This window comes from Canis lupus, chromosome 12 (genome assembly GCF_048164855.1).
Source record: "Canis lupus baileyi chromosome 12, mCanLup2.hap1, whole genome shotgun sequence".
NCBI lineage: Eukaryota > Metazoa > Chordata > Mammalia > Carnivora > Canidae > Canis > Canis lupus.
Genome location: NC_132849.1, coordinates 15,517,567 through 15,536,195, shown reverse-complemented (window position 1 = coordinate 15,536,195; position 18,629 = coordinate 15,517,567). Strand labels below are relative to the sequence as shown.

The 18,629-nt window shown below is 35.9% G+C and overlaps 1 protein-coding gene across 1 annotated transcript in view; it reads right to left on the bottom strand.

Annotated features, from left to right (window-relative positions):
• ALMS1 (ALMS1 centrosome and basal body associated protein) overlaps window positions 1–18,629 on the bottom strand; it is a 215,786-nt gene that overhangs the window by 161,011 nt on the left and 36,146 nt on the right. Inside the window, exons 3-8 of the mRNA XM_072769843.1 lie at window positions 17,571–17,766; window positions 13,324–13,441; window positions 11,653–12,125; window positions 9,980–10,098; window positions 9,725–9,874; window positions 3,982–4,141 (exon numbers count right to left, since the gene is read on the bottom strand). Of these exons, the coding sequence (XP_072625944.1) occupies window positions 3,982–4,141; window positions 9,725–9,874; window positions 9,980–10,098; window positions 11,653–12,125; window positions 13,324–13,441; window positions 17,571–17,766 (1,216 nt within the window). The remainder of the gene's footprint in view (window positions 1–3,981; window positions 4,142–9,724; window positions 9,875–9,979; window positions 10,099–11,652; window positions 12,126–13,323; window positions 13,442–17,570; window positions 17,767–18,629) is intronic.

The window sequence follows — 18,629 nt, the reverse complement described above, 5'->3', positions numbered from 1 at the left end:
CTGTGATGAGCACCAAGTGTTTTATGGAAGTGTCGAATCAGTATACTGTACACCTGAAACTAATATTACGCTGTATGTTAATGAACTAGCATTTAAATAACAACTCAAAAAACAAAAATATAATTAAGAATATAGTGATGTTTGTACAACTTGGTGAACTGTAAACTTTAAATGGGTGAAATGTATTACATGTAAATTTCATTTCAATAGAACTGTTTTTTAAAAAAAACTAATGACAGATGGCTTCAATTTCCATTCTAAATATATTTCACCTTCCAAAGCTCTAGCTTAGTTGCTCTTCTATATTTTGACAATTTTTTAAAAAGAAAATTTTCTTGTCCAACAGGTAAAGAGCTTAGAAGTCACTCATATCTACAGAAGAAAAGAACTGAACAAACTGAAAATCAACAACTCTTGGATCCATCAGAGAAGTGAGTTCACAAAGTAAAACAACTATCCTGAAAACCAGAGAGAGATGAAGATAAAGAATCACATATTGCACGGAGAAGACACTGGAATCACGAATGCCTAGGAAAAATTAAACTTTAATTAACCAACTGCTAGAGGCTAAGCATGAACTTACTTTAGAGAGAACTCTTAAAGCCAAAAAAACAAAAACAAAAAAAAACCCTTGTAAGGGTTTTAGAGCTTCAGAAAGAACTCTACATTTTCATGAGCTTTACTTCGGGGGACCCCACAAAGCTATTAAGATGAACATGAGACAAAAATACTCTCATACTCTTGGCACAGGGAAGGATAATCATTTTAGAAGAAGACCAGATAGACTGGCCTCAGGGAAACTCTATTACTAGAGTCTAACCAACTGGGTTTTACAAAAATCTAACCAACCTGGAAGAAGGGAAACACACAACTCTAGCCCCACCTCCCAGGCTTCCTACTTCACCTAGGCAAAAGAAAAATGCTAAGAAGTGCTTGTAAAAGCAATAGCTCAGGGACACAGGCTCACTAAAGACTGACTCCTAATCATAAGATTATTATAATGCAACCTCTCCCCTCCACAACTTATCACTACATTAATAAGGCTCCTCTATAATAACAGAATATTACAGATGATGGAATGTAAGCAAGGCCCGGACCCTATTTAAAAAGGAGTGTCAGGGGCAGCCCCGGTGGTGCAGTGGTTTAGCACCGCCTGCAGCCCAGGGCATGATCCTGGAGACCCTGGATCCAGTCCCACGTCGGGCTCTCTGCATGGAGCCTGCTTCTCCCTCTGCCTGTGTCTCTGCCTCTCATTCTCTATCTGTGTCTCTATGAATAAATAAATAAAATCTTTAAAAAAATAATAAATAAATAAATAAAAATAAAAAAGGAGTGTCAGGATGCCTGGGTGGCTCAGTGGTTGAGCGTCTGCCTTTGGCTCAGGGCATGATCCCGGACACCGAGGATCAAGTCCCATGTCAGGCCTGTTTCTGCAGGAGCCTGCTTCTCCCTCTGCCTGTGTCTCTGACTCTCTCTCTCTGTGACTCTCATGAATAAATAAATAAAATCTTTAAGATAAAAAAATAAATAAAAATTAAAAAATAAAACAGAGTGTCAACAGAAACCAAAAGACAACAGGAGAGAAAAAACAAGGACATCAAAGGAAATTTTAGTGTCTGACAACAATTACAGCAAACAATTAAACAGCCTAACTTCTAGCCAGTAAACTCAAAACCTCACACCAAAGGCCTATTTACCTCACTTCTTTTTACCTAATACATCATGCCCAGTGGTTTTGTTCTTTTTAAAAAGGATTTTTATTTATTTATTCATGAGAGACACACAGAGAGAGGCAGAGACATAGGCAGAGGGGGAAGCAGGCTCCCTGCAGGGAGCCCAATGCGGGACTCATCCCAGCATCCCTCGATCATATCCAGAGCCAAAGGCTCTCAACCACAGAGCCACCCATGTGCCCCCATCATGCCCAGTGTTGAACAAAAAATTACAAGGCATGTTATAAGGCAAAAAAACAGTCTGAAGAGACTAAGTAATATAAGCAGAGGGAAGGAAACTCAAAGAATCAAAAAGAAATGACAGAAGTCAAAAAACAGTGTAACAGAAATGAAGGATGCTTTTGATGGGCTCATCAATAGGCTGGATATACCAAAGAATGAATCAGTGAATTTTAAGGTACGTCAACAGAAACTTGCCAAACTGAAATGTAAAGTGGGGAAAAAGAGAAAAAAGAGAAAAAAGAGAAAAAAGAAAAAAAAAAAAAAAACAGAATAGAACAGAATATCCAGAATTTTAGGACAATTTCAAAGGATGTAAAGGCAAAAGCAGGGTGATACAGATTACAACTTGAGAATTCTTTATCAAGCCATGCTATAATCATTAAAAGAGAGAGCCCCCAAGAAGACATATTTAGACACGGTGCCCTTATCAAATCCTACGGTAGTCCTCCTCTCACCTCTGAGACCAGGCCAGACATGACCTGAGACTCTCAAATAATTCTGACATCAAAATTATTTCTGATACATTTAAACAATTAGATACAGTGATTTCAACTATGCTCATCACTAAAATCCCTGGTCCAGACAAAAGCAAATAATCTCCTGCCCCCACATTCTATTACTGCTCTGTCTTCTTACCTTGGTTCTTCCCAAGATTTACTCCTCCCCTCTCAACCTTTCTCCTGTGCTCTTTGAAACCTTTGTGCTATTTAGTAATGTCTCACATACTGCCCTTGCAGCCCTCTTCCACATATTCTCTAGAAACAAGGAGAGATGGAAGTGACATTTAACTACTTCTCACAATGATTTATCATTATTTTCCATATTTCTCAAATAAAAATAAATGAAACCTCCTTTTTGAGGTTTAGGCCACACACAAGCTTCTCTACCATCCCCCACTATCACTTTCTCCTTGCAACTCCCAGTTCCTCCTGTTTTGTGAAGACTTCAAGGACTGGGTTCACAGATTTCCCTTAACATCAAATCCCATATTAACCAGAAGATAATTAAACATAGTTAACTAAGCCAATAAGATAGCTTCAAAATCACAATTTGTTTTCTACCCTATTGATCTTTATTCAATTTCTACTATCCAATCCCAAGGCCATACAATGGATCTAATCACCCTTCAAACTGATCTAAATTTAAATTTAAAACAAATCCCCATTTAAATGTACCACTTCAATCTGACCAAAATTACCCATTACTCTAGCTCTCTCCATAAGTTATATCCACATGATCTATTCAACTTCATAAATAAACCTCCGTCCCTTCTATTTTCTCCAACTAATAATTCTTGTGGTTTCTCTTCTTTCTCTATTCAGGCTAAAACCAACAGGTGATCAACTCTTACTGATACCCTTCCACTGCTTTCCATCCACCATATCCACGTGGCCACTCAACAAATCCCTCAACCAAGGATCAATCCTATAACTCATTTTCTGTAGTCCTGAGTTTTAATAGAGAAAAACCAGATTCCATTAAGGCTGGTAACATTACAAAATTATCTCCAATCTCAGCTGACTTCTCAGAACGACCTGCCAATTCTTTTGCTAGTTCTTGGTCAGCTGCAACTCCTACTTAGTAACCTAAATTCTGAGCCTGCACCAAGCTACTCTCCTCAAACCCCCTAACCCTCCTTTACCACTCACTACCTCTCCTTCAGCAGATAATCTTGTTTTCTACCTCAGAACTGATCTCTCAGTTTCCTCTCTACAAACTTATTTGGATCTACTCTTCTCCTTTTCTGTTCCATTAATTTCTTTTTTCCCTTCAAGTCACAGAATGGAATACAGAAATAATAAACTGACTCTAATATCAGACTCCTCATGTAATTGAGTTATAACATTGCCATAGAGAAGACAATGAAAAACCAAATGATTCATCTAATAAAATATCTGGGGATTTATAAATACATTTAATCCAAAATTAATATTATTACAGGAGTCTAAAAATAAAAAATTAGCCTTAGCAAGGTATTTTTAACAAGCTAGCCATAAGAACACCTAATATCTCCTTTTCTACATACCTGCTGAATGTTCGAGAGTCTTTTGCACAGTGTCAGGAGATACTCTCAACATTCTGAGATCTGAAGAGTGATACTCCAACTCTCTGGCTGGCTCATGAGGAATAAATGGAGGCAATATAGATGAAAAAGGCTGATTAATGTCCGTATTAGAATGACCTACCTATAAAAGGAGATTTAAAAAAATCAAAAAAATAGGATTAATTTTAGACTTCACCTTCACATTCATGAAAATGAATACTAAGCAGTTATACCAATTTCTTAAGATCATCTTCTCAACCATCCTAAATTCATATACAAGTCATATCTTGTTTGGTCAATTCTAGGAAGGCTCTACAAATTATTCTTAGGGTCTGGAAGTCTGCCTATATAGAATATTACAGATAGGAAGCCTAGAAGTTTGTTCCATATAAAAGTATGATCATTGAAGATTTTGAACTTTGGTATTACTCTTGACAAGTGCAAGAATTTTTTTTTTTTAAAGGAGAGGTATGTTGTCAAAAGTAAAGATGAAAGGAGGGAAGAGACAACAGGAATATTTTCAAGAAATCCACAAACGTTTAGAAAAAAAATTAAAGCATCAAAGAACTGGATCTATGATCAATTACCAAAATACTATGTCCTCAAACTTCTTTAAACAAAAGTAGTGGGAAATATAAACTGACAGTGAAGTAAAGGTTAAATGCTGAAAAAGAAGTTCTCAAAGATTCATCAGATCCCAGCAAGTACTTATTAGAAAAGAAATTAGAAACCATCATTGGTGATGTCAGTACATAAATATATAGAACTTTTCACCAGGTTCACATCATACTCTCATATAAAACAATATATTACTTTTAGGTTTCATTATTTTCCTAAAAATATTATTCCCTCTTTTTGATACTTCTCAGGGGAGAAAAAAATGTACCTAAGGATGAATTTGGTTCCATTCTCTTTTAGCAAGGTTTTTTCACTGTGTAGTAATGAACATTCTTAGAAGTTGGGATGGTATAAAAATAAATATTCTACTTCTACTGCCCTGGTCTAGGTTTCTCTACACCAGTGGTTCTCAGGTGTGGAAGATTTTGCCCCCATCCATCTCTCCCTGACCAAGAAACATCTGGCAATGCCTGGAGACATTTTTCACTGTCATAACTTGGAGCATGGGGTAGAGGGAGGGTAGCCATTGGCATCTAGTGAGAAGCCAGGGATGTTGGTCAGCACCCTAAAAGGCACAAACAAGCCCCCCACAACAAAGAATTATCATATCCCAAAAGATAACAGTAAGAGAAATCCTGCTCTAAACAGAGCACAAAGTTCTTAATTTTCAATTATCCCATTCCTAAAGGAGACTTTTTTGAAGTACAGCTCATTAACTTATGTATTTGTGTGTGTGTGTGTGTGTGTGTGTGTGTGTGTGTCTCCCCCAGGCACCTATGTGTATTTAATATCAGTTTTACTCTAGAACTTCCAAATGTAGGAAGAAAAAAGTTTCTATTCCAATCTTGACTTCAATAAAATTTCATTAATATTACTCAGCCATAAAAAAGAATGAAATCTGGCCACTTGCAACAACATGGATAGATTTGGAAGGTATAATGCTAAGTGAAATAAGTCAGAGAAAAACAAATATATTTCACTTATGTAGTATTTAAGAAACAAAACAAATGAACAAAGAAAAAAAAGAGACAAAACCAGACTCTTAATTACAGAGAACAAACTGATGGTTGGCAGAGGGCTGGGTAAAATAGGTGAAGGGAATTAAGAGTACACTTACCACCATCAGCAGTGAGTAATCTATAGAATTGCAAATGGACAATATTGTACACCTGAAACTAATATAACACTGTTAACTATTCTGGAATTAAAATATAGAAATAAACAAAATTTCATTATATCAAAGCACTGAAACATAACAGATACTAGAGCAAGTAATACAAAAGAAAATGTAGGGCACCTGGGTGGCTCAGTCAGTTAAGTGTCTGCCTTTGGCTCAGGTCATGATCTCAGGGTCCTGGGATCAAATCCCACATTGGGCTCCCTGCTCAGAAGGGAGCCTACTCCCTCTCTCTCCCTCTCCACCCCACCGCTTATGCTCTAATAAAGAAATGAAATCTTTAAAAAAAAGAAATGAAAACATACAGTGAAAAAGATGAGAAGAATTTAAGAGATCACCAGATCTTCATTACTAATTGAAACAGGAGAAATCAGGAGGAAAAAATGAAAATTGGTTTATCTCCCAGTTTTTAATCAATAATGAATCAAAGATGATGAAGACACCAAGAAATGTTAACTTCTCTATAAGAATTAAGAAAATCTACAAGTCTGATTTCATAAAAAAAAGTTTGAGTTCTTTTGATATAGGCAAGTTGCATCTAAGGTGATGGAAAATTTTATGCAAGATAGCATTCAGGTCTAGGTCTACCTCAATAGAAATATTAGGATCTAAAAACGGATGGGATAATCATCACATGGAAAAAAGCATTTAAACCTTGAGAGGAGGGGTACCTGGATGGCTCAGTGGTTGAGTGTCTGCCTTCAGCCCAGGTCATGATCCTGGGGTCCTTGGATGAGTCCTACATCGGGCTCCCAGTATGGAGCCTGCTTCTCCCCCTGCCTATGTGTCTGTCTCTCTCTGTGTGTCTTTCATTAATAAGTAAATAAAACCTTAAAAAAAAATAATAAACCTTGAGAGGAAATTAGGTACTTGGTGGAAGAGGTAGAACCAACAAAACAAAAAGAAATCGAAAAAGTAAATCTTAAATAATATTTAGTTACATGGCCAAAATAAGGAGTACTAAAACAGTATTTTAACACAAAAGCTAAAAGAATGTAATATGCTGCTACCAGGAACAAGGAAAGAGAAACACAGGAGTAATAATGATAGGAGAAAACTCCTGGTGAGGGCCTAGGAGTCTAGTTTCTGTAAAGTGAAGAGAACTAATAGCCAGGCAGTACTATATACCCTACCCCACTCAATATAACAATGCATGAGGCTGATTGTTACTATTCTTATTTCTTTATGCAGATGAGTAGAATAATCCTCCAAAGTCATCTGCCAAATGCATGAGGCTAAAAAATAATTGAACAAGGTTTTGACTCCAAATCTCTACACTCTTTTCATAACCCCAAGCTACATCATATATAAGTAGCTGCCAAAATAATCATTTAGAGAAATGATGATTAGGTACCAAAGTAAGGCAAACAAGTATAAATGAGTCTTCTGAGACACAGATGAGAATAAGAAAGAAACCAAGGAACAAACAAGCCCTCCAAGGGCAAGCTGAGCCGTGTAGGAAGATTACTGGCTCGTTGTTTCCCTAATACTGGCATTACAACTTGCAGACCACAGAATGGAGGTAAGAGTGAAAGATAATACATGGAACATCCTCCCTAAACTGAAAAAATATACTTAGGGCTATAGCTAGGGGCAAATAAAACCTGGAATACTGGTCAGAGTTAACCTTAGCACATCACTATTAACTGAATATGTATCTACATTTCTTTAAATATATGTGTATAAAAAGCTGATGTAAGTTACATAAGTGATCTATCAAAAAAATGAGAAACTCTAAGTTTAAAATTGATCATACTTGTTTCTCATTCTTATTGAAATTCACTTTGACCAATTCCCTTCAAAATTTTCACTCTTGCCAAAATAATGCAAAATCCTGGCTTTGCTTTCACTGAAGAATAGTTAAACAGGAAGGCAGTTTATTGTATAGTATGGTTAAATACATAGATAAGGTTAGTTTCAAGTACTAGCTCCCCTACTTCCTCAATAATAATAAGCAAGTTCCATTATTAACCCTCTAAATATCAATTGTAAAATCAGGATGATAATAACCCCCAATAATCCTATCTCATAGGATTGACCAAAGGACTAAATGAATTGATGTATATAAATAAATCTCTTAGCATAGTATTTGAGCACACAGTGTTAGCTATCATTTTCATCCCCATTGTTAAGAGAATGAAAATTAGAATTAAACAATGCCAACTTTAGAACATTAAAAAAAATAAAACTAACCTCACAGTTCTCTGTATTTCAATTTTTAATATGTTCAATAATTATAAATAAATTATTTTAATTATAAAGGATTAAATAATTATAAATAAATAATTTGTTTCCTTTTATAAATAAAAGGAAAAGTTTATCTCAATATCATTGTTCATTTTCTCTAATCAACTGCCTAAACCTAAATATTTAAAAATGACTGCAACCCAAACTAGCAGCTTACCAATGACAAAGTAAAGTTACACATGGGGAAACAGGAAAAGGAAAGTAACATTAAGTATACAACATCTATTGTATAGCTGTATAAAATGACTAGTATAATATAAAGATACAAGGATATATTATAAAGAAGCTGACCATATCAGACAAAAGAGAATGGGCAATGGAACCAAAGGAACATTAAAGCCCAGATATCCAAGGATCCAAACAAATGAAGTCTTGTATAAAAGAAAGGCTAACACAGAATTTTTATAACACCTCAGTTTTCTAGTACACACACACAATAATAATGATATAAATGGAAGGAATGTGTATATACATAGATATGTCACTCATTTGGGAGAGAGGAAGTTAGTTATCTTTGAGGACACTAACTAGTGTGGATATTAAGACTCTCAGTATCCTTCCTGGGCAAACATTGGTTCTGAAATTTTCAAAATTCCTTCAAAGTCAAATCTTTCAGGACACCTGGGTGGCTCAGCGGTTGAGCGTCTGCCTTTGGTTCAGGGCGTGACCCCAGAGTCCCCGGATAGAGTCTCACATCGGATCGAGTCCCACATCGGGCTTCTGACATGGAGCCTGTTTCTCCTCCCTCTGCCTCTCTCTTTCTCTGTTTCATGAATAAATAAATAAAATCTTTAAAAAAAAAAAAAAAAAAAAAAAGTCGGGCAGCCCCGGTGGCACAGCGGTTTAGCACCGCCTGCAGCCCAGGGCGTGATCCTGGAGACCTGGGATGGAGTCCCACATCAGGCTCTCTGTATGCTGCCTGCTTCTCCCTCTGCCTGTGTCTCTGCCTCTCTCTCTCTCTCTGTTTCTATGAATAAATAAATAAAATCTTTAAAAATATATATTTAAAAAAAAAGTCAGGGATCCCTGGGTGGCGCAGCGGTTTGGCGCCTGCCTTTGGGCCAGGGCGCGATCCTGGAGACCCGGGATCGAATCCCACATCAGGCTCCCGGTGCATGGAGCCTGCTTCTCCCTCTGCCTGTGTCTCTGCCTCTCTCTCTCTCTGTGACTATCATAAATAAATATAAAAAAAATTAAAAAAAATTTAAAAAAAATAAAAAATAAAAAAAGTCAAATCTTTCAGGAGCTTCTAAAAAAAATATTTAAATATTCCAGGGTCTATTCCAATGCTTATAAATTGAAGACAGAGTAAAAAAAAATGTACAATTGACTATGTCTACCAGTGAGCCTAATCTTAACACTGTCCAAAGGTTCTTGCTGGCACAACCAGGAAGAGTTAGCATGTCTCCAGATAAAAAAATGCCTGGGAGCTCCAAAGGATGGCCTTTTCCAAGATACCACAGAACTCACTAAATCTTATGGTCTCTGAAACACAAATATTTCTCTTATGCAAACCCCTAACAAATTAATGGAGTATATATATTCTTGGATATCAGTTGAAACTAAGTTGTAAGTTGCATGTTGGTATTAGAGGATAGAAATAGGCCCTTTACTTTCATCCCCATTTTTCAACTAAAATATTCTTTCCCCACCCCACAAGAAATGCCAGACAGAAAAACTTACGGGCTCTTCAAAATCACTCTCTTCCTTAGATGGCAGTTGTAAGTCAGATTCCCAGTCCAGGGAGCTGTCACAAACCTCTAGATCATCAAGCACATTTTTTAAACTTGCTAGCTCAATGCATTCACTAGTCAAGTCACCTTGTTCACATATCTGGGCAATAGTAGAAAGTAAAATAAAAACAAGTTAATAACACATTTTCCTGAAATAGTACTGGAAAAGACCACATTCCCCAACTATCATTTCATTGTGTCTCACCTCTCTTTGTAGATCATCAACTCTTGTACTGCATACAACAGCATTCTCATCTAGGTTACAGCATTCAGTATCATCATCCAGAGTATAGGTGCCAGATTCAGCCTTCCCCTGCAGGCCCTCTATAAAATAGGAGTCATTTTGCATAATTGTATGTATGGTAAAACTGGACTTGTCTCCCATAGGCCAAGGAATTTTACCTTGGCCTGCATCAGCTTTCAGCAAAGTCCCTTGACTGACTATAATTAAAGATGCATTACTGGTCACTGGTAAAGTACCTTGTGACTTTGCATCATATGTCACCAAGTTTGCTGAAAAGCTGCTTCCCACAACTGCAGATGGACCTTCAAATATGTTACTAGAGTTTACATTCTTACCCAAAATATAGTTTGAGGAATCGGCAACTTCTTCAAATCTTCTTAAATCTTGTAAAACCAAAGAATCTGAAGTCGATACTTTCATTGGATAAAAAATGTTTGAAGATCCTACCTTCTCTGCAAGGTCAAGAGCAGGAACAGACTTTATCTTCCCAATGGGAAGAAATGGTTCATTGTCTAGATCACACTGAAATAAAGCTGACTGTGCTTTGCCAAGACCAACAGCCTGGCTGTGAGATTTTTCACTTAAAGAAGCAGATGACTTAAACTCTGGAATAAGAGAAAGTGGCTTAATGAACATTTCCTGAGGAGCACTGGGGAGTGATTTTAAATTAAGAGGCCAATACAGGGAGCTATTATCACCATTAACTTTTTTATGCAACAATGGTTTTGAAGCCTCTAATTCAAACACCCCAGGAGGAGATTGATAACATGGATGACTAAGCTCATCAAAGAAAGAGTTTTCATTGTTATAATTTAATAGGGAAAGATGTGGATTTTTTGGTTCCCTTTCTTGGCTGTCATTTACTAAAAACTTACTGATGTCAGTTTGGATTTCATTTACTGTATTCTCTTTCTTGGAAGGCTCAATAGAGGCAATAACTACCTCAAAGGCTACGTTTTCAGAAGCATCAACACTTTTTCCACCAAAAACACAAGTGGCCCTTTGGTTTCCTTCCTCTTGAAAATATAGTCGTTCTGATATCTGATCCAAGGTGGATTTAATAGTCTGAAGAGGAACACCAGAAACCTCCATCTGAGAGGTACCATGTCCACTAGAGTGTATATGTATTTCTGAAACTTTTACAGAATTACCAGGAACTACAATATTCTCACAATACTGTATTTCTGAAGATCTGGGATGCACCTCTGAAAATACTAAAGCACTTCTATTCTCCTTTAGTTCAAAACCTTGCGACAATTCTTTCCCCAGACCTTCTTCATTTCTTTCATACCCCTCCAAAGAATTCATCACTTCTTTCACCTCATTCTCAGCTGGAGCCCTTACATAAACACTCTCAAAATAATGACCGTGAGCTGTCAAGGGAATGCCCTTTCCTCTACTTTCCAAGAGACAATGCAGGAAAGAATGTGACATTTTGTTATTAAAATGAGGAGCAACTTCATGCGGAAAGGAAACATGGCCCTTACTGATCACACATGTTTCTGGACGGTGTGAAGCTTGGTATTTGCTCCATGGCATATATGCAAAAGGGGCACTAAAATTGTCACTTCCCTTAGGAATTGTATTTTTATCAACTGTGTCGAAAGAATCTGCATAAGAATGATGATCCTTACTGGTTAAATATTTTTCTGACTGCTGTAAAGCTTTCTGTTTCCAAAACTGCACATACGAACAAGAAGCATCAAAACTGTCACTTCCTTCAGGAGTCATGTATTCATCACTTGTATAAGATGAGGTTGAAACAGAAGCTTGACCTTCATCAGTTAAACTGGTTTCTGGCTCCTGAACTTCTTGTGTCTTCCATGTCATATAGGAACAAAGAGCATCATAACTATCAAAGTCTTTGGGGGTTTTCAGTTCATCGACTGTATCAGACGAAATAGTCTCTTCTTTAGTCCCTTGTTCAAGAGGTAAAAAAGAGTGCTGAGACTCAACAGCTGTACTAGCTATAAGTGAGTGCTGAGATACAGTAATACAACTGTTACCTAAGTCTGAAGCTACTTCTGAGGCTGCCTGGAATAAAGCTTCACTAACTTCCGACGGCCGAGAAAACCATTCAGTATCTTCAGACTTACCAGGAATTCCCCTGAAAATATACAGTTAAAAATAAATAAATAAAATGTTTAAGACATTTTTTTAAATACTAACATGAAAAATACAAAACTGTATGTCACTGAAATCAACATTATTTGAAAAGTATGCTGAAAAAGCAAAGTTCTAATTTCAAATTCCCTTAAAGTGGTTAGTGACTGAACAAGGCAAATTTTTTCTGAACAGAAGATGAACAGAAGACTCCCATCCTATGACCCTGATATTTTCTCAGCCTTCTCCTAAAATATTACCAAAAAATAGGAATATTTTCATACTGCCCCCAAAAAAAGATTAAATAAAAATACAAACTTTACTATTTAAAATGTTTACCACCTACCATAATTTAATACTTACTTAACTTTCACTAATTCTTTCACTAGTCATTTATTGTGCTCTTGAAAACCTCTTAAGAAATGATCTACTCAGGGGATCCCTGAGTGGCTCAGTGGGTTTAGCACCTGCCTTCGGCCTGGGGCATGATCCTGGAGTCCCGGGATCGAGTCCCACATCAGGCTCCCTCCATGGAGCTTGCTTCTCCCTCTGCCTGTGTCTCTGCCTCTCTTGCTCTCTCTCTCTCTCTGTGTGTCTCTTGTGAATAAATAAATAAATAAAATCTTAAAAAAAAATGATCTACTCCTAAAACACAACAGTAATCTATTGGTTGTCTATTATATACAGAACATTTTTTCATAAAGGTAATTTTAAGGTAATACATAGTAGAAAGGCAAAGGTTTTTATTCTGTAAACCTCTATAGCTTTTTTTAATGTTTTTATCTGAGTGTGGTTGACATACATTATCACATTAGATTCAAGCATACCATACCATACTTGTCATGGTGAGCACTGCACAATTAATAGAATCGTTAAATCACTATGCTGTGCACCTGAAACTAACATAACATTATATGTCAACTATTCTTCAAAAATAAAAATTTAAAAATAAACTATGCCTGAAATACTAAAATACATTAAAAATTATTTTTAAATAAACTAGTTATCTAGCTCATTTTTACATATATGTTACTATGCCATATTAATATGCATCATGTCTTAACTTAGGGCCTTGTTACCGTCTGAGTGTGTGCTGAGACTCCAAACCCTCACCTCAGCCTGAAGCCATTAATATTAGAAACAACTTAGAATAAGAAAAGAGTAGAAAGGTTACATGCAAATAAAAAAATAAATTGTCCTACCTCAGAGGTACAAATTCTAGTTCACTGGGTTGAAATAAGGAATCAGACTCAAACTCTTGATCTTGTGTCAAGCATGTCAGCAAAGGCAAATCAGGAGAAGCAAAGTTGTCTTGTATGACTGCAAAGTTTCAAGTATAAAAATGTTGGGAATGCTGAAAGTTAATTGCTTAGCTTACTTATGTAATACTTTATAGAATCTAACGCTGCCATCTGAAAGTTTCTAGAAGCATCAGAATGATAACATAACAGCAGCAGCAGCAACTACCATTTATTTATTCACAGCCTGAAAAATTTCAGGCACTTAACATACAATATTTTAATGATAACCCTGAAGGATAGGTATTATTATACCATCTTACAGATGAGGAAACATGATTATAAAATTTAAGAAATATTAATTTGCCCACATTCAAATAGCTTAAAGGCCAGAGTAAGAAATGAACCTAAATACTCTAATTTCTTAGCAAATGCTCTTAACTATTATGTTGAAAATGTAGTCCACAGGTTCCTGGGCATCCCTAAAACATGCTTAGGAAGTGCCTAGAGTCAAAATTATATTCAAAACAACATTAAGGGAATCCCTCCTGGGTGGCTCAGTGGTTTAGCGCCTGCCTTCGGCCCAGGGCATGATCCTGAGGTCCCGGGATCGAGTTCCACGTTGGGCTCCCTGCATACAGCCTGCTTCTCCCTCTGCCTGTGTCTCTGCCCGACCCCCCTCTCCCTCTCTGTGTCTCTCATGAATAAATAAATAAAATCTTAAAAAAAAATAACATTAAGATGCCATTTGCCTTATTCATTCTCATTCTCTCACAAGTTTTATGTAGAATTTTCCAGAAGCTACATCATCTATGAAATAGCAACATATTGAATGCAGAAGCAGGTATCAGAATCTACCTGTATTCTATTTGGTCAAACATTATAGAGATTTTTTTCTTAAGTAAAATAATGCTACTCTTCTAAATATTTTTGTTTTGGAAAATAGCTATTTTTCTTTTAAAAATATTTAATTTGGGATGCCAAATTAAATCTTGGTGGCTCAGTGGTTGAGCACCTGCCTTCAGCTCAGGTCATGATCTTGGAACCTGGGATCAAGTCCCATACATCAGGCTCCCTTCAGGGAGCCTGCTTCTCCCTCTGCCTGTGTCTCTGCCTCTCTCTCTGTATCTCTCATGAATAAATAAATCTTTAAAATATACATATTATATATATGTAACTTATGTTAACATACCATGGAGTTGTTATCTGTGTCTCTGCCCCTCTGTATCTCTCATGAATAAATAAATCTTTAAAATATATATATTATATATATGTAACTTATATTAACATACCATGCAGTTGTTATTTTTTAATGAGTTAATAAATATTTTGTAAATTTCTAATATGGGAAATAGTATTAACCCACATAAACAAAAGCTCTTTGAAGTCCTTGGTACATTTAAAGTATGTGACCAAAGAGTTTGAGAATGCTGATTTAAAGGAAAAATAATTCTTGTGGATTCCTACACATTAACTTAAATAATTCTTATTATATGTGCCTAAATGTGGACAAACTAGGTATAAACTCATTATTTATACCATTTACATAACTATAAAACAAAAAATATTAATAGAAATAAACTATAAAACCAACAGCATTCTATCTAATATTAATTCAATTGAATAGGTGATGTTTTACTAAAACTAAACTGTTCTTTCACTATGAATCTAATACCGTTCCTACAATATACTTTCTGGATTTCAGCATGTCTGTAATACTGCACTGCACACCGTCCCTATCATAACTGTCATACTCTTGTTTTAATCTTTAGTCTGTATGCTTAGACTGTCAACTCCACATCCACTTTATTCACAGCTGTATCCACAGTGCCTAGCAAAGAGACCAATTTATCCCTCAATGACTGTATTCATGCATAACAAAACAATCATGAAATGTGCTCTAGCTATCAGATCAGGGATCTCCTCTAATAATTAAAAATGTTTATCTACAGTAAATGGGAAGCTGGAGTTAGAAAACTTCACCTAGAAAACATTTTAGAAGCCACATCACACAATCTCCTACCCAACGTTGCAATTCTATTAGAGAATTTTGCTTGACATTTTGCAGTGTTGTAAAGCTCACTATTTTGGTATACAGTCTTTCCACTACTAAATGATTCTATTAGAAAGCTCTTTTTTTTTTTTTAAAGATTATTTATTCATGAGAGACACAGAGAGAGAGAGAAAGGCAGAGACACAGGCAGAGGGAGAAAAAGGCTCCATGCAAGGAGCCCCAAGTGGGACTCGATCCCAGGTCTCCAGGATCACACCCTGGGCTGAAAGCGGCGCTAAACCACTGGGCCACTGGGGCTGCCCTAGAAAGCTCGTTCTTATATCAAATTGAAAATGGCCTCCCTATAAGCTATGTATTCTCATTTTAACCTTTAGACTAAGAATTAGCAAACATTTTTAATAAAAGGTCAATTAATAAGTATTTTACACTTTGTTGATCACATATAGTCTCCATCACATATACTTCTTTGTTCTTACAATCCTTTAAAAATGCAAAAACTATTCTTAGGTCATGGTCAGTACAAAATCAGATCCTTGCTCTAGACCATTATAATACTCATCCCAAGGTACAGTTATTTTCCTGTTTACTAGGCTGTCTTCCCAAAAGTGGAAGTAGCTTTCATCATCTAAATATCCCTAGCAACAAACATACCATAGGCACTTAAGATATTTGTTAAACAAATGAATGAATGAAAGTTAAGCTCCTTCCTCTTTAGCTTGACAGCCCCTTAAACAACTTATCATAGCAAAGTCTTCTCTTTCATCTACTGTCATACTCATTTCCTCTCACAAACGAACTCCTGTGCTGGCAACATCTTTTTCTTTTTTTTTTTTTTTTTTTTAGTTTTATTCATTCATTTATTTTAAAGAGAGAGCATGTGAGCATGGAGAGGGGCAGAGGGCAAAGCAGAAAATCCCAAGCAGTGTCCCCGCTGAGTATCCTACATCTGAGGAGACCCCAACTGGAGCCAAAATCAAAAGTCAGAAGCTCAACGGCCTGAGCCATCCAGGTGCCCCACTGTCTACATCTTTCTTAAAATGTGAAACTAAAATGGACTTTGATGATCCACATCATAAAATACATCGGCATCAGTATTTTGCTTTGGATAGCCTTGGCTTATGTTTGAAAAAATCTTGTGAATTAACACCACCTATTGTGATACTCCTCTACAAAACTCTGACAAACTAACATCATGGTTAAATCTCATTCCCCTGTCAAAGGTTAATTCTAATATATGTGGTTGTTTCATTTTCTTTCAATTAAAAAAAAAAAAAACTGAATAAAACAAAGAACAAAATAGTATTGTCTTAATTATCATTTAGGCATGAAAAAATTGAAATTACCACACTGGTTAAGCATTCTTCCACATCCACATGATCCAAAGTTATAATAGTACAATTCTATCTCCTACCTTGATAATCTGAAAGGCACTTAAAGTTTAGCTTTTGTAAAGAGCTAATAAATCAGTGCAATATTGAACAGAGGAAACCAGTAAGATCTACCTCAAACAAGTCATTTAACCTCTTTATCTTACTTTTGAGGTCTGAAAACTGAGAATAACATATGCCTTATCTAATTCTAAGAATCTAATAAAGTAAGCATAAACATTTGGGTTTTTTTTTTTAGGATCATGGAGTCTCCACTGCTAAGAGAAGTTGTCAAAGGATAATATATAGTCTACCCCAAGAAAAAAATCCACAAATTCAGGGCTGAGGAGGTATGCCCACTAGAGAGGAAGTTATCATCTTTCTATCTTCTGTGAGGAATAGGACATAATGAGGGGCAAGTGAACATTTAACATAACTAGACCAGTCAGCCAGTATGGAAAACCAAAAATAAGGTAAGACCTTTGACAATGGTTCTACAGAGCTCCTCAACTCAAGAAAGGATTTAGGGGCACCGGGGTTGTTCAGTCAGTTAAGTGTCACAGTAGAGAGACTGAGCCTCCTATCCGGCTCCATATTCACTGCTTCAGATTCTCTCTCCCTCTCCCTCTACTTCTCCGTATTCTTGCTCACCCACACTCATTCACACACATGCATACACACACGCATACACACACCTCTCTCTCTCAAATAAATAATCTTAAAAAAAAAGATAGAAAGAAAGAAAGGATTTAAACGCAGGACCTGAAGTCCCCCAAAAGTATTTTACAAATATGAGTTATTACTACTGGTTAAAAATAAAGAGTTATTACCTAGCAGTGGCGAACATAAGAGATCTCTCTTGGATTTCTTTACTTGATTTTCTGGTTGGGTCAGTATACCTTCCTCCACAGAGGGGAAGTCTGTCACTTCGGTCCCTTCCTCTCTCATATTAAACCTGGTCTGGGTTGTATCCAAAGTGTGGGAAGAGTCCATTTCTTGCGGAGGATAATGCCAAGATTCTGTTCTCTAAAACAATAATTTTGAAGGAAAATATGCTAAGTCATTAACTGAGTTACCATATACATTAGTACTTAGATTTAACTATCCACCCACTCATGTAGCATATAGTTTCCTATATGATGACATTCTCATCAGTGTTTAGAGAAAGTAAAACTACTCTTTCTGTATGGTTTTCACAATATTAATTAATTTTAGACCTCTTCCCATCATTATCCATCTTTTAATGTGTTATATCACTAGTGATTCTGTTATTCTTGAATATTCTCTTCACTGTAGCAATACATTTTTTTTTACATTTGGTTTTATTTGATGAAACTTTAGAATTATAATACTGAAAAACATTTTCCAAACCTAAAGTTGTAAAATGCTCTACACATGACCACTCTACTGAATTCTTAATTAGCTATACTGGTTTCTAATGGACTCGTGGCTCTTCTCATTGTGTAACATTATCACATAATCCAATGGTCTCTTTCAAGTGTTTACTCTTAGATTAGTGGCAAGATTCGAAGCAATGCTTCCCAAAGTATCTATAGGAAGGAACAATTTTTTCCTACTTCCAAATTTAACATTTTATTAAAATACTAATTAAAATTAGTAAGTTATAAGTCAATAAAAATAAAATAAAAAACTAAAAAAACTAGAAAATTAAATTTAATAGACACATAAGCCCAAAATATAAAACATAAATTTATTGCAATACCTGTATCTCTGCCTCTGTGTCTCTCATGAATAAATAAAATCTTTTAAAAAATTTTTTAAATAAATAAATAATAAAATAAAAATAAAAAAGATGAAGGGTCAGTTTTAAAAATAATAATAAATAAATAAAATTTTAAAAAGCAAAGGCAATTGCAGTCATTGTGTGA